Genomic DNA, 18,016 nt, shown 5'->3' on the forward strand with positions numbered 1-18,016 from the left:
GCGACCAACGTCTACGAACTCGAAATGACGTTTGCGTCGTTCCTTGTTTTCATTTTAAAATTTTGAAAAAAATTGAAACTATTTCCATGGAAACTTATATGTGTTCCGCATGGTCGCATGAAAATGCATTTGCAAAAATTGTGATTTGTAGACTGTACAAAGAAAAATCCGGCCCAACAACAAAAAAGGTCGACCCATTTTGAAAATACATTTTTTTGTCTTTTTTTTGTGTACGCTATGTGTCAAAGTATAATGTTTGCAAATTTTGGATATACATGTGTGTTTCTATTCATATGAAATTTTGAAAAAAAATCGAGCCGTGAAAATTTGTTTTAAAGGCGTCTACCATGGTGGTGACCATTAGCATTTTTCGCAGAGTATAGGCAGGCTACTTCAAACTGAAATAGATTGTGCACTTTTTTCTAGCTCAAGTACAACACATTGATATCATCAATGGTTATACGAGAGGCGAGCTAATTTATGGCCTTGTGCCATTTTATACTATCATGTTTGGTTCATCTCTTCATGCATGATCAATCTACATCATTTTTCTCATATGAAATACCTTTGAATCAAAAAGGCTCTATAAATGTTTGTTTTCTCAAACTGCTTTACATTATTGTTTACGTATTTGTCTGTATATTATGGAATGGATCTAGAGCATAGCCGTTGCATTATGTGGTATTTGTGTATGTTCAATACAATGCTTTTCTATATTGATGAAAATGGTAATACACTGGCATAGTGGGTTAGTATGTATATCTGAGTGCCTGCGCATGAATCGTTTTGATCATCGTTAGACAAAGTTGTAAGCATCGGGATTAGAAAAGGTGCATGTTCTTGTAGGACTCAGAAGTTGAAGGACACCAAGAGATAGTAGTTGTTGTGCCCGGGATTTAAGTACACAATTGGTGAAGGGTTATGACATAATCAGAATTCAAGCATTCAAGTTTCAAGGTAGCACGGACTCGAGAACTGCATTGCATAAAATGGAGTTGCAAAAGCCACTTTGATATCTTAACCGCTTATTGTCATCACTCGGCAAGTTCTTCTTTAAAAGCATTTTTCTTCTTGAGAAGAGTAATTGTGAAAGCTCATGAGGTGAGTATGTTTGGAAGTTAGATCTTTTCGGAATGCTCTATTGAAAGTATTCTCATTGTGCATTGGGTACCTTGTCCAACATTTCCAATGCATTCTGGCCCAAATGAAAGGTCAATGGTACATGTAATTTGTCAAAGCTTTGTAATACATGATTACCGCAAAGTTTAAACCTCGGGGTTTCAAAGGCACCTCGAAGCATCAACAAAATGGTAGAGTAGGTTGAATTGAAAGAACCGGGAGCAAGAAAGGCTCGTTGAGGATACTAGATAATACCCGGCGAGTTGCCACGAGAAGGAATTGCAATATATTTCAGTGATTTGATTGTACGAAGCTTCTATTGTTGAATTAATATTATATGAACTAAAGCTAAAAATAAATTTCATATATTGGAATTGATTGTGTAGTTAGAACATATTTTGAATATAAGTGGCATAACGTAATGGATTTTTTTCATGCATGTTGAGCGGACCTTTGATGAGGTGGCGTGTATGGGAACTGAAAAGGGTGCATGAGATCAATTAATAATGGAAAACTTTGCCTCATGCATGTAGTGGTGGGCCTTTGATGAGGTGGCATGTGTGCATGTTGAGATAAATAGGATAGTGGGGATCAACTTCTTATGTATATAGGATATAGGATAAGGGAGTTAAGACTTACTCGTTAGACAAAGTTCAGAAGTGGAAGAATGTATGTGCCGCCGTTGCAACGCACGGACAATTAACTAGTCTAGAACATAAAAAAAATACCCCTGCCTCTATTTTTTTAGAATCGCCTCTTTTTTTTTTTTTTGAGTAGAACCCCTGCCTGCCTCTTGTTTTAACCTGTGGCCTGTGGGACGTACCAGTCCAAGTAGGCGATTAATCCAGCCGCGTGCGGCCCAACTACTCCTGTCACGCTCAGGGCCGTGCTACTGGGGGTTCAAGGCCCTCGACGTGCCAAGTCAGCCGCTTAAACAAACAGTCTCAGCAAGACGAAGCCACGGCCCGCGGCCTGGCCACGTGGTCCGCTCCCGGTCCAGTCTCCACGAACGCAGGAACCGACCGAGCGAATCCTCCTCTTCCTTCTCCTCTTTCTCCCCCCCTCGCGCGCCGGTATTCTCCCCCCTCCCACCCACGGCGCCGCAAAAATGGCCTCGTGCGGAGGAGCCGGCGGCGAGGCGGCGGAGGCGGACGCGGCGAGGAGGGGCGTCGGCGTTGGGAGAGGGAGTGGGATGCGGCTGTTCTCGCCGGAGTACTACGCCCTGTGCTTCGGCGGCGGGATGCTGGCGGCCGGCGCCACCCACCTCGCCATCACCCCGCTCGACGTCCTCAAGGTCAACATGCAGGTACACGTGCGCTCGCCGCTGTATGTTGAACCCTGCGGGGAGGGAATGCCGGTGGGTTCGCTAATTAGGATTATTCTAGCTGGCGAGAGGGAGAAATGGTGCTCGCTCGAGGTCGAATTACAGCGTGCTCGATGCAGCCCGGGATTCTTCCTGCGTGGACGATCCCGTGCGAGCTCTGACCTAGTATTTGAGTGTAGCAGGCCATATATAGCTTGTATAAACTTGGTATCCTTTTAGCTCCTGGCTGAAACTGCTCCCGTGGAGAGGCTTAGCCATGACCAAGTTTGCCTACTCCTGTAACGATTTTACTCGGCAACGGTAGAAGAAACATCAGAAGCTGGGGGGTCATGTCAGATTGCACACAAACAAGTGTATTGTAGCTAGAACTGAAGACATGTCCCTTTGTTGATCTTAAAAGACAAGGCCCTTATGTGTATCTTGTATGGAGACCTGTAATAATACTGCCATGTCCACTTTAATTAATGCCTTGCGGTTTTCTGCTGCCTCAGAAATTATCCTATGAATGCCTGCGGCTGTATAATTTTGTTCCGTTTATCTATTTTTGGTAGGTGAATCCAGTTAAATATAACACTATATGCTCGGGACTGAGTGCTCTTGTACGAGAAGAGGGCGCTTCGTCGCTTTGGAGAGGCTGGGGAGGGAAGCTATTCGGCTACGGCGCTCAGGGCGGCTGCAAGTTTGGCCTCTACGAGTTTTTCAAGAAGCAGTATTCTGATGCGCTGGTGGACAGCAACAGGAGCACAGTTTACTTTCTTAGCAGCGCCTCTGCTCAGATCATAGCTGATGTTGCCCTCTGCCCCTTCGAATCGGTGAAAGTCCGTGTGCAGACACAGCCCATGTTTGCAAAAGGTTTGGTCGATGGCTTTCCAAGGGTGTATGCCGCTGAGGGCTTGTCTGGGTAAGCTTCCTTCGTATTATTCTTAGGTTCATTAGATTCACTATTGGTATGCCTGGACATACGATCTTTAATCTTCCTGAGTTCTAAATTTATGGAAAGTGCATTTCTTGTTCATTGCAGATTTTACAGGGGGCTTTTACCACTTTGGGGACGAAATCTTCCATGTAATAACTCCCCCTGTTTCACATATTAATTGTTCGCAAAATCCTATTGTGCCAATTAAAGTAACGTATCAGGAAGTTATGAGTGTATTAATTTTCCCGCTTAGAAGATAAATCTAGTTAGATATATGGTGTAGGTATGTTCTTCTAAAAATAGTTGTAGCTATTACAGTACTAGAGTGAATTAAATCTTGCTTGGTTCCCGATTTTATCAGAGTGAATTAAAGGAACCCCTCTGTAAAGAAATGTAAGACTGTTTAGCACACTAAACACTAAAGTAGTGAGCTAAACAGTCTTACATTTCTTTACAGAGGGAGTACTTGTTGCTTGAACTGTAAAAAGGGACTCCATGAGTTAAGTGTGAGAGGCAAACACAGGTTGCATTTATATCACAATAGTCAATAGTGTCCACCTTTTGTCTTGTGATGGTCATTTGTTCTACTCAGTGAGCTAGGAACAATGACAGTCAGTCTGCTTCTGATACATGGAAAGTTATCTTTATGTTATAATTGAACCTTTCCCCAAGTTAATTAGTCCATGTACAGGTTTAGTCACCTTTTTTCTGACATGTACAGGTTTATCTTATCCTATTTTATTCTCCTGCAGTTTCTATGATAATGTTTTCGTCATTTGAGCATACCGTCGACTTCCTATACCAGAAAGTCATTCAAAAGAAGAAACAGGATTGTTCAACAGCGCAGCAGCTTGGTGCTACATGCCTGGCTGGATATATTTCTGGTGCTGTTGGTACTGTTGTTTCAAATCCTGCAGATAACATCGTCTCTTCTCTGTACAACAAAAAGGCTAAAAACGTTCTACATGTAAGGATGCGACTGTACCTGTCCAGCCAACAGATTAGTTAATTTCAAGTCTTGACACTCTGTTCCTATAATAATCACATTGTATCCCTTTCAGGCTATAAAAAGCATTGGATTGCGTGGGCTGTTCACAAGAAGCCTGCCCATTCGAATTACCCTTGTAGGGCCTGTCGTGACCATGCAATGGTTCTTCTACGATACCATTAAGATATTTACTGGATTGTAAGTGTGCACTTCGATGGCTGGAATAATTTCCTTATCTTCTTATTTACAGACTGTATTTTCTGTTGTTGGTAGCTCTTATCTACAGACCTTTTCTGTTGTACATTCTTGAAAGCTCTCTTGTGGATAGCATTGTCATGACTGTTGATCTGTTTATTTCAGGCCGCCCAGTGGAGGGCTTCCTCGTGATCTGGAAAAACTTGACACGTAATATGACCTGTTCTACAAAAGTTTATCGATACATTTTTTTGTTTCTCAGAGGCACTCAGCAGTATTGTACCCACAGTTCTGAGTTCTTGCTGATTATGACGAATGTGAGTGATTTGTAGTTGTAGGGAACAGTAGCTAACTGAGCCGTATGAAGGATTTGTATGTTCTAGACGCATCTTAGACGACCATAAGTCCATGAACTTCAGCACCCGTTTGGCACCTTGGTTACAGACTTACAGCCTGGTGTGTTTTCAGGATGCTTTGTAGTATCTCCATTTCGAAGTTAGTTGTGTGAGAAAATGTCATTTTGTCGTGCATGCAAACAATCGGCTATAGATCCATTGTAAATAATGCCGCGAAGGATGAAAACTGGAATCATAATATTATGTGTGATGTTACTCTTCTTTATTTGTTTGTAGTAGTGATCAAATTCCCTTGCAAGTTGTCATTTACACTATATTCAGGAGCAAGCAACACTTTGGATACTCTCATTTCTTATATCCTGTACGAAAATACTTGTATTGTATCTGTTCAAAAAAAAAATTTACTTACAGTATTCTTATCAACACTGGAACAAGATGAAGAAAACATTGACAGTTTCAATTTTCCTGCTACAAGTTAAGTGCAGGAATTCAGTAAGTAGTTCTGAGGTGTGGAAGATGAAGAAGTGTTTCAGCTGCAGAGAAACAGAGGAGCTCACCGGCAGCTAGTTTTAGTTGGCTGCGATCTTCACGTCCGGGTTGCGCATCGGCTTGAGCCACATGTCGGCGACCACCCTCGACGACATGCTCCACAGCACGTCAGTCCCGATCTTCCCCGCTGCGGCCCCCGACGGGCGTCCCTTCTTGCCGGCCTTGCCGAGCCCATAGGCGACGAGCCAGTGCGTCGCCGTCAGCCTCTGCCTCTCTCCGTCCCACACGTTACGCCGGTCGGCCGTCTTCAGCCGCATGCCGCCGACGTGCATATTGGCCACCTTGAACCTGGTCTCGCCATCGGCGCCGGTGCCGGCCCGTCCAGCCTGGATTACCACGATGGACGGCGCGCCGACCGCCTCGTACCGGCGCATGGGATCCCTCAGCTGCGCCACCACCAGCATGGTCACCGCGTCTGCGCCAGCGCACGCACTCGCCCACTCCTCCGGTGGCACGGCGGCGTCCAGAGGGTGCCCAGCGTCCACCGCGTCGGTGACCGGGGACACGTCGAAGGGAGCCTGCTCTTCGGCGACGCCGGCCTGCACCTTGAGCGCCTCGATGGCCATAGTCTCGATCTTCTGCAGCGAGAACGGCAGAATCTCGTCCGCTGTCACCGGCGCCTCATGGGCGTTCCAGATGCCGGTGGTGATCCTCTCCTGGCGCCCGTCGCTCATCGCCGCCGACATTGTCCGGAGCAGAGAGACGGACTCGGCCGCGCTGGAGCTCGCGCCGAGCTCCTTGCTCCGCGCGCTGATGATCGCCGACGCCATGCCCTCGAAGGCGATCTGCTCTGCGGTTTTGCCGACCACCTCGTCGGTCGCGGTGAGCGCGCCCAGCTTCTCGCACAGGGCCTCACACCCGCCGGCGCACAGTCGCTGGAACACCTCCGCGCCGCCGCCGGGCAGCTTCTGGCCGCGGAGGATGAACGGCTTGGACAGTTGCATGGCGAGCTTGGGAAGCTCCTTCCTCACAACCGGGATGTCAAACGGGTTCGTCGCGGCCAGGTAGCCGCCGTCCCGGGTCTGCACGATGGGGCCGAGCCCCTTGCCTAGGTCGGAGACGTAGCAAGCCTCGTCGGCGCCGGTGCCCGGCTTCGCGCTGGACTTGAGCGATGACACCTGAGGAGCGGTCGATGACTTGCCATTGCCCTCTCCTTGCTCCAGTAGCTGCAGGAACTCTCTGGTGACCTCCTCCTCGTCGGCCTCCAGCCCTTCCACCGCCGCCTCGTCCTCCTGCGGCTCTGCCGGCTTGTCGGCCTCCTCTTCTAGCGTGTCGCCGAGCATCAGTGACTCGAGCGCCTTGATCTGATTGGTGATCGCGTCCAGCTCGTTGAGGCGCCACATGCTCGCGCTGTCGTGCACGACCTCCTTGACCACCTCATCGCCGGCCGCCGGCGTTGCGCTCTCCTCCTCCTCCGCCTCTTTGTCTTCCTTCTTGCTGTCGGCGTTGGCTTCGTCCTTCTCTTCTTGCCCCTCCACGCCTTTGTCGACGACGTCGAAGTCGAACTCCGTGAACTCCGAGTCATCGGCTTTCGCCTCCGGCTCCGGCTCTTTCTTCTGCACCTGCTTGGGCTCGGGCACCGGAGTGCTAGGTCCGTCGAGCTTGAAGTCGTCGATTCCACTCAAGTCCTGCGACGGCGTGCCCTTCGCCGGCGTAAATGACGGCTCCGATCGCGTGACCTTGGGGCTCGTGATGCTAAACGACGTCTTGCTCTGCTTCCTTGCGAACAACGCCGACGAACTAGAGGAGGATGATGCAGCAGTCTTGGTGGCCGGCTGGCTGTAGAGCCCGACGCCGCCGTCCTCCATGATCTGGAACGCGAGCGTGACGACGAGCTCGCCGCCCTTGGCCTTGCCGGCGAGAGGGAACGCCATCTGCCACTGCCGCACGCGCTCCCCTTGCTGGCTCTTCTCCGTGGACTCCTTCACGAGGGCGCTCAAGTCCACCGAGCTCTGGCCGAGGTCCAGCTCCGGCGCGTCCACGGCGACCACGGACAGCAGGAACGGGCGGGGCTCGAACTTCGCCGGCGGCTTGCCGGCGCCACCGCCGCTGCAGTAGACGTGGCAACGGACGAAAAGTGTCTCCTCGAAGTCCGCAGCGCCCTGCTGCACGCGGGACGGCATGGTCTGCACGGCGCCCTCGCGCGACTCCTTCTTGCGCACGGCCACGGCGAGGCGGAGCCCGTCCATGGACGACGGCAGGCCCTGCGCCGCCGCCACCTCGACGGAGAAGAGGCAGCCGAGGCGGGTCATGCCGATGTGCGACAGCGCGCGCATCGGCTTCCAGCCCCATAACCCCTTCTTCTTCTCCCCGCCGCCCAGCGCCGGGGAGACCGCGGCGGCGAAGCTCCGGCTCTTGGACGGCGCCGCGGCCCTCAGGCTGCCGCGGTCGTCGTCCTCGTCGTCGTCATCCTTCTTCCCCGCCTTGCCCCTCGACCGGAACGGCGACGTCATGGACAGGCGGCGGGTCCGCGGGCGCGCGACCTCTGCCCGGAGCGCCTCCGCCGTTACGACATCCTCGCCGACGACGCCGCGCGGGAGGGCGAGCGACGCGTGGCGGCGGTTGCTGTGCGCCTGGTAGAGCGTGTGGCTGAGCGCGTCGAGCTCCTGGAGGGTCTGGTCGCGGGGCTTGCCGTCGTCGGCCATGGCTGCGGCAACACGCGCTCGTCGACCCGATCACCTCGCCGGCAGCGCGCCTCCTAGCTAGCCAGCAAGCAGCTCGTGAATACGCACGGGAGCGAAGAGGTCACGTGGTGTAGTGTGGTGCAGCTAGAGGGAGTGTGGATAAGCCGAGACAAGAAGGTGAAGTGTGTGGCGGTGGGACTGGAGGGCGTCGCCATGGCTGGCTGGCGACAGCTTTGGAGGTACTCGGGAGGGGGCAGCGGGTGGCGGAGGAGGGCCGGCGTACGACCTGGCCACCGTCGATGTGAGCTCGTGGTGCTCTCCCGGTCGTTGGTTTCGCGCCAAGAAGCTAAGCTGCGGTGGGGACCAGTTGGCCTGAGTAGCAGCCAACGGATCATGTGATTGGATAAATAGCACAGATTTTAGAGGGATAATGCTCTAAGCTTGTCTCAATATTATTATTATTCTGAAACAATGAATACAAGACCAGATTGCCCTGTTCCGTGCCCTCTCTTCAACTGAGTAGAATTCGAAAAATTGATTCAAACATTCAAATTAACTGCATTTTTAAGATGGTAATGTGGATATGATGTGTTTCTGTCAACGACCACACTTCCGACGCACATTCTTGCAGCGAATACATTGTTCTAAATAATTTGTGGAAAACTAGGCAAATGAGCACCATACAAAACCTATGCTTTCCACATGCTTGCAACCAGAGTGCATTTTCAGAAAAAATTGGCAGCGCAGGTACATCTTTGTTCTTGAAACCGAACACAATGCTAAATGCTTGGCTGGCTTTTCTTTTTTGACAAAAAGACTAAGGGAAGCCCTTACAGTACTTGGCAGACTTTATTACCTCAAACCATCCGACAAATTAGTTATTATAGTACATGAACAACATGTGTGATTATTTTCTGTTATGCCCCCAAAAAAGAACATTTGATACATAGCTATGGACATATACTCATGTAAGAAACATGTAGAACAAGGCTGGCACAAAGGACTACAAGGGCTTCAGTCCAAGTTATTTACTTAGATTTCTCTTGCTCTCCCTTGTCGCCACTTGTTTCCGCAAACCCTCGCCTTTCATCAGCAGACGCGGTGATGACGGGCATCCAGACATCGGCGGTGCTGCTCAGAAGCGATTTCACCTCGGGGTCAGATGTCATGGCAGATGATATCATCTTGTCGACATTATCGAGCCTTGCCGACAGCCTGTCCAGCTCTGCAGCTATTTCTAACTGAAGAAAGAATTGGAACAAAGCTAATGAGACAATAAGACTTGGATTCATGGACAGGGGAATAGCAGGATGAGGTGGTAAGATTGCTGCAGTTACCTCATCAAGTTGCTTAGGTGCCTTCTCTGGAACCTTAGTGACTTCTAGGCCCAGCGCTTCAATCTTTGCTCTCAATTCTACCTCTTCCTGGTTGCTCATTGACTCCACCTACATATTAACAAAAGAGGATTGAAGACATGTTAATTTATCAGGAGTCCATCACCAAAAGACAAATGCGGTATTGCCATGGAAAATATATTGTCTGAAGTAAAAAATATGCCCGGGAAACGGAGGTGAATAGTAGGAGACAATATCAATAAACTGGTACACTACAAATTATGGGACAAAGCCACCCATGCATTGCATTGCCAATATTCAGATACAGCTAGAGACAATCAGTTGGGCGGATGCATGGAGACACCAAGGTAATTATACTCAAGAGTTCATCACCACAAGACAAATACAGTACAGTCATGGAAAATATACAAGGCTGAATTGTCTGAAGTAAGAAATATACTCAGGAAACTGAGGTGTAAGAGTAAACCAACAGTTTTTGCATAACAATGTCCGAATCGACAGAGACAACATCAATGAACTGGTATACAGATTATGAGACAAAGCATCACACGCATGGCATTGCCAATATTCAGATACAGCTAGACACAGTAAGTAGGGCAGGTGCACGGTGGCACAGAAACCCATAATATTCGCTTAGTTTCTGATAAAACAATGCAAAACAGCTACTACAAAAGATTCTGGGGGGCTACCCTATTCTTGTCTTGCAAATCACCACACGATGAAACAAACGTACAAACAGTGCTGATTTTCATGATTTGTGAGTGAAAACCTGGTAAACAAGTGCAGGTACTTGGGTGTTGGCGTTTTGGCCATATATCAGATACAGATAATAGCAATGTCAACGATTGTAAGCAGAACCAGACGCGTTCCCCCTCTCTAAGCCTACCAGATCCAGCAGACGGGAGACCTCGGACAGGAGCAAACCGAACCTCTCGGTCGGGAAACCGGCGAGCCAGGCTCCAGTCGACGGCGGCCGGCGAGGAATCGAGATCGAACGCGGATCAAGACGGCGTGCGGGCGCACGTACGTACCTCCTGCAGAAGGTCGGTGAGGAGCTGGAAGAGCTGCGCGTCCGGCCTTCCCTCCCCCGCCATCGTGGAGCTCCTCCGATGGATTGATTTCCCGACGGGAATCTTCTCCGGCGAGTCGTCGCTGCGTGCGCCGGGTTGGATTGGATGGATACTTGGCTTGGTTTGGTTTTGCTTTGCCTCGAGAAGGCGTGACGTGTCGCTGGATTCGGAGTTCTGGACTGACTGGACCAGGCCTTGTTGGGCTTGGTAGATCGGAGAGCAAAGCACTTAAGCCCACGGAGGAATACCGCAAAGCCTCCCCTAAAAAAAGTCTGGGAGAAGCGCTTTTTTTTTGCGAGGCAAGCGTTTCGTTGTGTGTTGAACCTGATCCAACCTAACTATGCCAAGCAGCCCTAAGAAAATCCTAAAAATATGCCAAGCAGCCCTAAGAAAACCCTAAAAATATGCCAAGCCCTAAAAAAACATGCCAAGTCAAAGCCCCTCACTTGCTCTACCTACACTTCATGTCACGGACTCATATTGAAAAACCACAAATCACAGTAGAAACACTCAGGGGGGATATTACTCGGTTTTGAAGATTCGAGGGTTAAAATCATCCCAAATTTGAGTTTAGGCGGTACTTATCCCTCGAGGCTCATTTGGTGAAAAATGAACTCCTTACAAACAGATGCAATGTCTTAAGCCAACCAAAACTATTTCTTTATTCGTTCTCAAACATAGACTATATATTTCTTTTATCATATACCCCATGACATAAACCGACCATAGCATAATATAAACTCTTGGACCATGCCCTTCGTCTTTATTTCATTTTTCTCGTAAAGCTTGGATAGGAAAACAATTGTAGGGACCGGATTACAAAATTTCAGCAATCATTTTTTCAAACATGTCATGAACATAGGGCCCATTTTACAATGTTTTGAATTCCTAGTATACTTGAGAATAGTTTTAGAGTTTACTAAATAATAACCCGTGCATAGTGATGAGGGTATACAAAAAATGTCACTCCCTCCGATCCAAACTAATCGTCCCAGGTTTAGTGCAACTTTGTACTAAAGTTGCACCAAACCCGCGACAATTAATTTGGATTAGAGGCAGTAATGTGACTGTGTAAAGAAGATTTGTTTCCCTCTCATTTGGTTCGTGTCTAGCAGACTCGGAGACGACCGGCCGGCTAGCTGGTCGGTCCGCTTGGTGGAGTCGGCGGTGAACTCGAGATCGTGTTGATTTTCCTGGCATTTCTCTTCCGTCCATCGTCAAAGTCCAAATCCAGGTCGTAGGCAGCTTGATCGCCGTGTTCCTTTGTTTATTTAGGCACATATGTAGGTACATACGTGCAGATAACTAACGTGTTTTGGTGTTCTTTTAGTTCCACTTTCCATGCCATCTTCCGTACGTCTTAGCGACCATTCAACCACCGGTCTAGCAGCGAGCGCATACCGATTCCAAGACAGCGAAAGCACTTTGCAAAGAGAATGTACACGGCAGCTTCCGAATAGGCCAGCCATGGCCCATGGCTGCCCTCCGGCGCAAGGTAATTAAGGAGGCCATGGTGGTGCGCGTCTGCGCCCCTGGCGGCAGTTTTTCTATTGACAATCAAAAAATACCTTCCAAAAAATTCCAACGTATTTAGAGCAACTCCAACGGGACGACCCATTTCGTCTGCGGACGTCTGTTTGGGTCGGCGCGGGCACAAAAGTCGGCCCAGCGCGCCGACCCGAACGGACTCGTGTCCGCTTTTCATCCGTGGGCGACCCATTCCCAGCCCATTTTTGAGCCGGATTTGCGTTGGCGCGGCCACGAGACGGACGCACGCGTGCTCGTCTTCTTCTTCCTCTGGCCCGTTGGTCGGTGGCACATTGGCCTCTTCCCATCCAACATCAAACCCTCGCCCGCCTCCTTCGACGCCTACGCCGCCATCCAATTTTCCCGGTGACTCTACCAGCTGCCGGCGTCGCAACATCCCCTCTGCAACGCCGTCACCTCCCACATCGCCCGCCACTGGGGAACCGACAACTTCCCACCCCCGCTCCCCCGACACAGCCATGACCTAAATGAGTAAACATGAGACCTAAACGTTATTGTGAATATGGTTGGTTCATAATCTTTGCTGAAAACTTGAATGCTGGCTTTACATATTTACAACAATAAGATCAAACAGAGTTTGTAACAGTTTTTCTTTATCACTTTCAGTTTGTCAACTGAATTGCTTGAGGACAAGCAAATGTTTAAGCTTGGGAGAGTTGATACGTCTCCATCGTATCCAATTTTTCAAACACTTTTGGTCTTGTTTTGGACTCTAACTTGCATGATTTGAATGAAACTAATCCGGACTGACGCTGTTTTTAGCAGAATTGTCATGGTGTTATTTTTGTGCAGAAATAAAAGTTCTCGGAATGACCTGGAAATCAACGGAGACACGTTTTGAAATAAATAAAAAATACTGGCAAAAGAATCAACACCATGGGGCCCACACCCTGTCCACGAGGGTGCAGGGCGCCCCCTGGGGCGCACCCCTGCCTCGTGGGCCCCCTGAGGCTCCACCAACGTCAACTCCAACTCCATATATTCATGTTTAGAGAGAAAAAAAAGGAGAGAAGGATTCTTCGCGTTTTACGATACGGAGCCGCCGCCAAGCCCTAATCTCTCTCGGGAGGGCTGATCTGGAGTCCGTTCAGGGCTCCGAAAAGGGAAATCCGTCGCCATCATCATCACCAGCCTTCCTGCATCACCAATTTCATGATGCTCACCGCCATGCATGAGTAATTCCATCATAGGCTTGTTGGACGGTGATGGGTTGGATGAGATTTATCATGTAATCGAGTTAGTTTTGTTATGGTTTGATCCCTAGTATCCATTATGTTCTAAGATTGTTGTTGCTATGACTTTGCTATGCTTAATGCTTATCACTAGGGCCCGAATGCCATGATTTCAGATCTGGACCTATTATGTTTTCATGAATATATGTGAGTTCTTGATCCTATTTTGCAAGTCAATAGTCACCTACTATGTGTTATTATCCGGTAACCCCGAAGTGACAATAATCGGGACCACTTCTGGTGATGACTGCTACCTCTTGAGCACTACGTTGGTTTTCCCTTGAAGAGAAAAGAGTGATGCAGTAAAGTAGCATAAGTATTTCCCTCAGTTTTTAAGAACCAAGGTATCATTCCAGTAGGAGACTACACGCAAGTCCCTCGTACCTACACAAACAAATAAGAACCTCGCAACCAACGCGATGAAGGGGTTGTCAATCCCTTCACGGTCACTTACGAGAGTGAGATCTGATAGAGATAATAATGATAAGATAAATATTTTTGGTATTTTTATGATATAGATTGAAAGTAAAGATTGCAAAATAAACGGTGCCAGAAATAACTTGTTGACGGGAGATTAATATAGTGGAGAATAGACCCGGGGGCCATAAGTTTCACTAGTGGCTTCTCTCAAGATAGCACAAGTATTACGGTGGGTGAACAAATTACTGTCGAGCAATTGATAGAAACGCGAATAATTATAAGAATATCTAGGCATGATCATGTATATAAGCATCACGTCTATGACAAGTAGACCGACTCCTGCCTGCATCTACTACTATTACTCCACACATTGACCGCTATCCAGCATGCATCTAGAGTATTAAGTTCATAAGAACAAAGTAACGCATTAGGTAAGATGACATGATGTAGAGGGATAAACTCAAGAAATATGATATAACCCCCATCATTTTATCCTCGATGGCAACTATACAATACGTGTCGTTTCCCTTTCTATCACTGGGATCGAGCACCGCAAGATTGAACCCAAAGCTAAGCACTTCTCCCATTGTAGAAAAGATCAATCTAGTAGGTAAAACCAAACTGATAATTTAAAGAGACTTGCAAAGATAATCAATCATATATAAAAGATTTCAGAGAAGAATCAAATATTGTTCATAGATAGACTTGATCATAAACCCACCACTAGTACAAAAAGGGCTATAGCTAATATGGACATTAATGGTGCACCATGTATGTGGTGCACCACTGCTATATAGCAGTGACGCACCAGATACAGGTACGCCATTATTGACATATTACTAATGGCGCACCTGGTGTGTGATGCGCCATTACTAGTTTTGAAAAAAAAAATGTTAGCAATGCCGCACCAGGGGATAGTGCTCCATTACTATGTGTATGACTGGGTCAAACCTTGGTCAAACTTAGTAATGGCACACTTTGTGTAGGTGCACCATTACTAACTTTCTTTGCACCCTCCCTGGGACCGCCTTTTCAGTTTTAGAAAAAAATAAAAGAAAAATGATGGAAATATCAAAAAATAAAAGAAAATAAGTTTCCCATGTGATATGTGGTCTAGTTGTTGGGAAAATTTACAAATATGAATTTCGACTTTATTTGCAAAATCTCTCTGGAATTTAGTAAAATGGGCATAACTTTTGCATATGAACTCGGATTAAAAGGTTTTTTATATGAAAAATCATCTACTCGAAAAGTTACATCTGAATTCAACGAGGGGAACCCTGTTGAAGATTTTCATAATCCCCCAAAACCTAACAGAACGAAAGATACGGGGCTTTTAAGATCTAGAGGGGGGGAAATGAAAAAAAACTTAGTAATGGCGCACCATTTGCTAGGTGCGCCACTAGTAACAGAAAAAAATTGGTTTCGAATTTTTTTTGGAAAAAATGTTCAAAATATGATATGTCATATGACCGGGAAGTTTGAAATATTTTTTCAAAATTTCATCACACTCATGAACATGAACAAAGTCATAGACATCAACAAGGTTTAATAGGATTGATGTGATAGATATATCAACAAGTGCCTGTTAAGTGAGCTGGTGCTGGGGTTGGATATAATTGTAAAGTTAAGTGTGCTCGGGCTGGAGTAGTGTGAGGATGGGTGACCTTTCGGGAAGTTTAACCACGGAGTGTGATTTGACTTGAGATTAAGCATATTGACCCGAGATTAAGCCATAGTGATCCGAGATTAAGACAAAAACGAAAAAAAAATTGAATTTTCTTTTTGCGCCATTTGTACTTGTTACTAGTGGCGTGATGATAGTGGCGCACCTATAGTGCGTCATTAATGGCCAAAATAGGTGTGCCACTAACAGGTCTTTTCCTAGTAGTGCATAATTCATCGGATCTCGACAAACACACCCCAAAAAGAGTTACATCGAATAGATCTCCAAGAAGATCGAGGAGAACTTTGTATTGAGATTCAAAGAGAGAGAAGAAGCCATCTAGTTAATAGCTATGGACCCGAAGGTCTGAAGTAAACTACTTACGCATCATTGAAGGGGCCATGGAGTTGATGTAGAGGCCCTCCGTGATCGATGCCCCCTCCGGTGGAGCTCCGAAAAAGGCCCCAAGATGGGATCTCTTGGGTACAGAAGGTTGCGGCGGTGGAAATAGGGTTTCGTGGTGCTCCTGTATGTTTTTGGGGTATATGAACATATATAGGAGGAAGAAGTAGGCCAGTGGAGCCACGAGGGGCCCACGAGGGGGAGGGCGCGCCCCCTGCCTCGTGGACACCTCGTTGGTTGCTTGGCGTCTACTCCAAGTCTTCTGGATCACGTTTGTTACAAAAATAACTCTCCCAAAGGTTTCATTCCATTTGGATTCCGTTTGATATTCCTTTTCTGCGAAACACTGAAATAGGCAAAAAAACAGCAATTTGCAGTGGGCCTTGGGTTAGTAGGGTAGTCCCAAAAATAATATAAAAATGTAAAATAAACCCCATTAACATCCAAAATAGATAATATAATAGAATGGAATAATAAAAAAATTATATACATTGGAGACGTATCAAGCATCCCCAAGCTTAATTCATGCTCGTCCTCGAGTAGGTAAATGATAAAAATAGAATTTTTGATGTGGAATGCTACCTAGCATAATTCTCAATGTAATTCTCTTTATTGTGGCATGAATATTCAGATCCGAAAAATTCAAGACAAAAGTCTAATATTGACATAAAAATAATAATACTTCAAGCATACTAACTAAGCAATTATGTCTTCTCAAAATAACATGGCAAAAGAATGTTCATCCCTACAAAATCATATATTTTGGTCATGATCCATTTTCGCCACAGAAGAATGCTCTCATCATGCACAACCCCGATGACAAGCCAAGCAAGTGTTTCACATTTTAGTAATCTCAAACTTTTTTCAACTTTCACGCAATACATGAGCGTGAGCCATGGATATAGCACTATGGGTGGAATAGAATATGATGATGGGGGTTATGTGGAGAAGACAAAAAAGGAGAAAGTCTCACATCGACGTGGCTAATCAATGGGCTAGGGAGATGCCCATCAATTGATGTCAATGCAAGGAGTAAGGATTGTCATGCAACAGATGCACTAGAGCTATAAATGTATGAAAGCTCAACAAAAGAAACTAAGTGGGTGTTGATAACCCACAAGTATAGGGGATCGCAACAGCTTTCGAGGGTAGAGTATTGAACCCAAATTTATTGATTTGACACAAGGGGAGCCAAAGAATATTCTCAAGTATTAGCAGCTGAGTTGTCAATTCAACCACACCTGGAAACTTAGTATCTGCAGCAAAGTGTTTAGTAGCAAAGTAATATGATAGTGGTGGTAGCGGCAACAAAAGTAAAGACAGCAAAAGTAATGTTTTTGGTATTTTGTAGTGATTGTAACAGTAGCAGCGGGAAAGTAAATAAGAGAGAACCAGTATATGGAAAACTCGTAGGCACCAGATCAGTGATGGATAATTATGCCGGATGGGGTTCATCATGTAACAGTCATAACATAGGGTGACACAGAACTAGCTCCAATTCATCAATGTAATGTAGGCATGTATTCTGTATATAGTCATACGTGCTTATGGAAAAGAACTTGCATGACATCTTTTGTCCTACCCTCCCGTGGTAGCGGGGTCCTATTGGAAACTAAGGGATATTAAGGCCTCCTTTTAATAGAGAACCGGAACAAAGCATTAGCACATAGTGAGACATGAACTCCTCAAACTATGGTCATCGTCGGGAGTGGTCCCGATTATTGTCACTTCGGGGTTGCCGGATCATAACACATAGTAGGTGACTATAGACTTGCAAGATAGGATCAAGAACTCACATGTATTCATGAAAACATAATAGGTTCAGATCTGAAATCATGGCACTTGGGCCCTAGTGACAAGCATTAAGCATAGCAAAGTCATAGCAACATCAATCTCAGAATATAGTGGATACTAGGGATCAAACCCTAACAAAACTACCTCGATTACATGATAAATCTCATCCAACCCATCACCGTCCAGCAAGCCTACGATGGAATTACTCACGCACGGCGGTGAGCATCATGAAATTGGTGATGGAGGATGGTTGATGATGACGACAGCGACGAATCCCCCTCTCCAGAGCCCCGAACGGACTCCAGATCAGCCCTCCCGAGAGGTTTTAGGGCTTGGCGACGGCTCCGTGTCGTAAAACGTGATGATTTCTTCTCTCTGATTTTTTTTCTCTCCGAAAGCAAATATATAGAGTTGGAGTTGGCGTCGGAGGGTCTCCAGGGGGCCCACGAGGTAGGGGG

The 18,016-nt window shown here is 46.8% G+C and overlaps 3 protein-coding genes across 4 annotated transcripts; 1 reads left to right on the forward strand and 2 right to left on the reverse strand.

Moving 5' to 3' along the window:
* Positions 1-2,118: 2,118 nt before the first annotated feature.
* On the forward strand, positions 2,119-4,993 carry LOC119302844 (mitochondrial phosphate carrier protein 1, mitochondrial-like). Its single transcript, XM_037579885.1, has 6 exons — positions 2,119-2,425; positions 2,995-3,344; positions 3,465-3,508; positions 4,112-4,326; positions 4,421-4,545; positions 4,708-4,993. Exons 1-6 carry the CDS (start codon positions 2,228-2,230, stop codon positions 4,754-4,756), a joined length of 981 nt encoding a protein of 326 aa, XP_037435782.1. The 5' UTR covers positions 2,119-2,227; the 3' UTR covers positions 4,757-4,993.
* Positions 4,994-5,218: 225 nt separating this feature from the next.
* On the reverse strand, positions 5,219-8,342 carry LOC119302843 (protein PLASTID MOVEMENT IMPAIRED 1-like). Of its 2 annotated transcripts, none has more exons than XM_037579882.1 (2): positions 5,456-8,342; positions 5,219-5,363 (listed from the first exon to the last, which is right to left on the reverse strand). In XM_037579882.1, exon 1 carries the CDS (start codon positions 8,090-8,092, stop codon positions 5,468-5,470), a length of 2,625 nt encoding a protein of 874 aa, XP_037435779.1. In that variant the 5' UTR covers positions 8,093-8,342; the 3' UTR covers positions 5,219-5,363; positions 5,456-5,467. The 2 variants fall into 2 exon arrangements, with proteins under 2 accessions (XP_037435779.1, XP_037435780.1); XM_037579883.1 differs by having other exon boundaries at positions 5,233-5,366.
* A 547-nt stretch (positions 8,343-8,889) lies between these two features.
* Positions 8,890-10,647, reverse strand: LOC119302845. The gene is made up of 3 exons (XM_037579886.1): positions 10,458-10,647; positions 9,409-9,516; positions 8,890-9,312 (listed from the first exon to the last, which is right to left on the reverse strand). The coding sequence occupies exons 1-3, from the start codon at positions 10,518-10,520 to the stop codon at positions 9,100-9,102; spliced, it is 384 nt and encodes a 127-aa protein (XP_037435783.1). The 5' UTR covers positions 10,521-10,647; the 3' UTR covers positions 8,890-9,099.
* Positions 10,648-18,016: the final 7,369 nt, after the last annotated feature.

This window comes from Triticum dicoccoides, chromosome 5A (genome assembly GCF_002162155.2).
Source record: "Triticum dicoccoides isolate Atlit2015 ecotype Zavitan chromosome 5A, WEW_v2.0, whole genome shotgun sequence".
Classification (NCBI taxonomy): Eukaryota; Viridiplantae; Streptophyta; class Magnoliopsida; order Poales; family Poaceae; genus Triticum; species Triticum dicoccoides.

What these genes read in the sequence shown, in the direction of transcription:
- LOC119302844 (XM_037579885.1), top strand. Translation starts at nt 2,228, where the DNA reads ATGGCCTCGTGCGGAGGAGCCGGCGGCGAGGCGGCGGAGGCGGACGCG. An exon ending in GCCGCTGAGGGCTTGTCTGG is followed by an intron (nt 3,345 to 3,464) that starts GTAAGCTTCCTT and finishes TGTTCATTGCAG; the next exon opens with ATTTTACAGGGGGCTTTTAC. An exon ending in AGGCTAAAAACGTTCTACAT is followed by an intron (nt 4,327 to 4,420) that starts GTAAGGATGCGA and finishes TATCCCTTTCAG; the next exon opens with GCTATAAAAAGCATTGGATT.
- LOC119302843 (XM_037579882.1), bottom strand. Translation starts at nt 8,092, where the DNA reads ATGGCCGACGACGGCAAGCCCCGCGACCAGACCCTCCAGGAGCTCGAC.
- LOC119302845 (XM_037579886.1), bottom strand. Translation starts at nt 10,520, where the DNA reads ATGGCGGGGGAGGGAAGGCCGGACGCGCAGCTCTTCCAGCTCCTCACC. An exon ending in TCACCGACCTTCTGCAGGAG is followed by an intron (nt 9,517 to 10,457) that starts GTACGTACGTGC and finishes GTTAATATGTAG; the next exon opens with GTGGAGTCAATGAGCAACCA. An exon ending in CACCTAAGCAACTTGATGAG is followed by an intron (nt 9,313 to 9,408) that starts GTAACTGCAGCA and finishes TTCTTTCTTCAG; the next exon opens with TTAGAAATAGCTGCAGAGCT.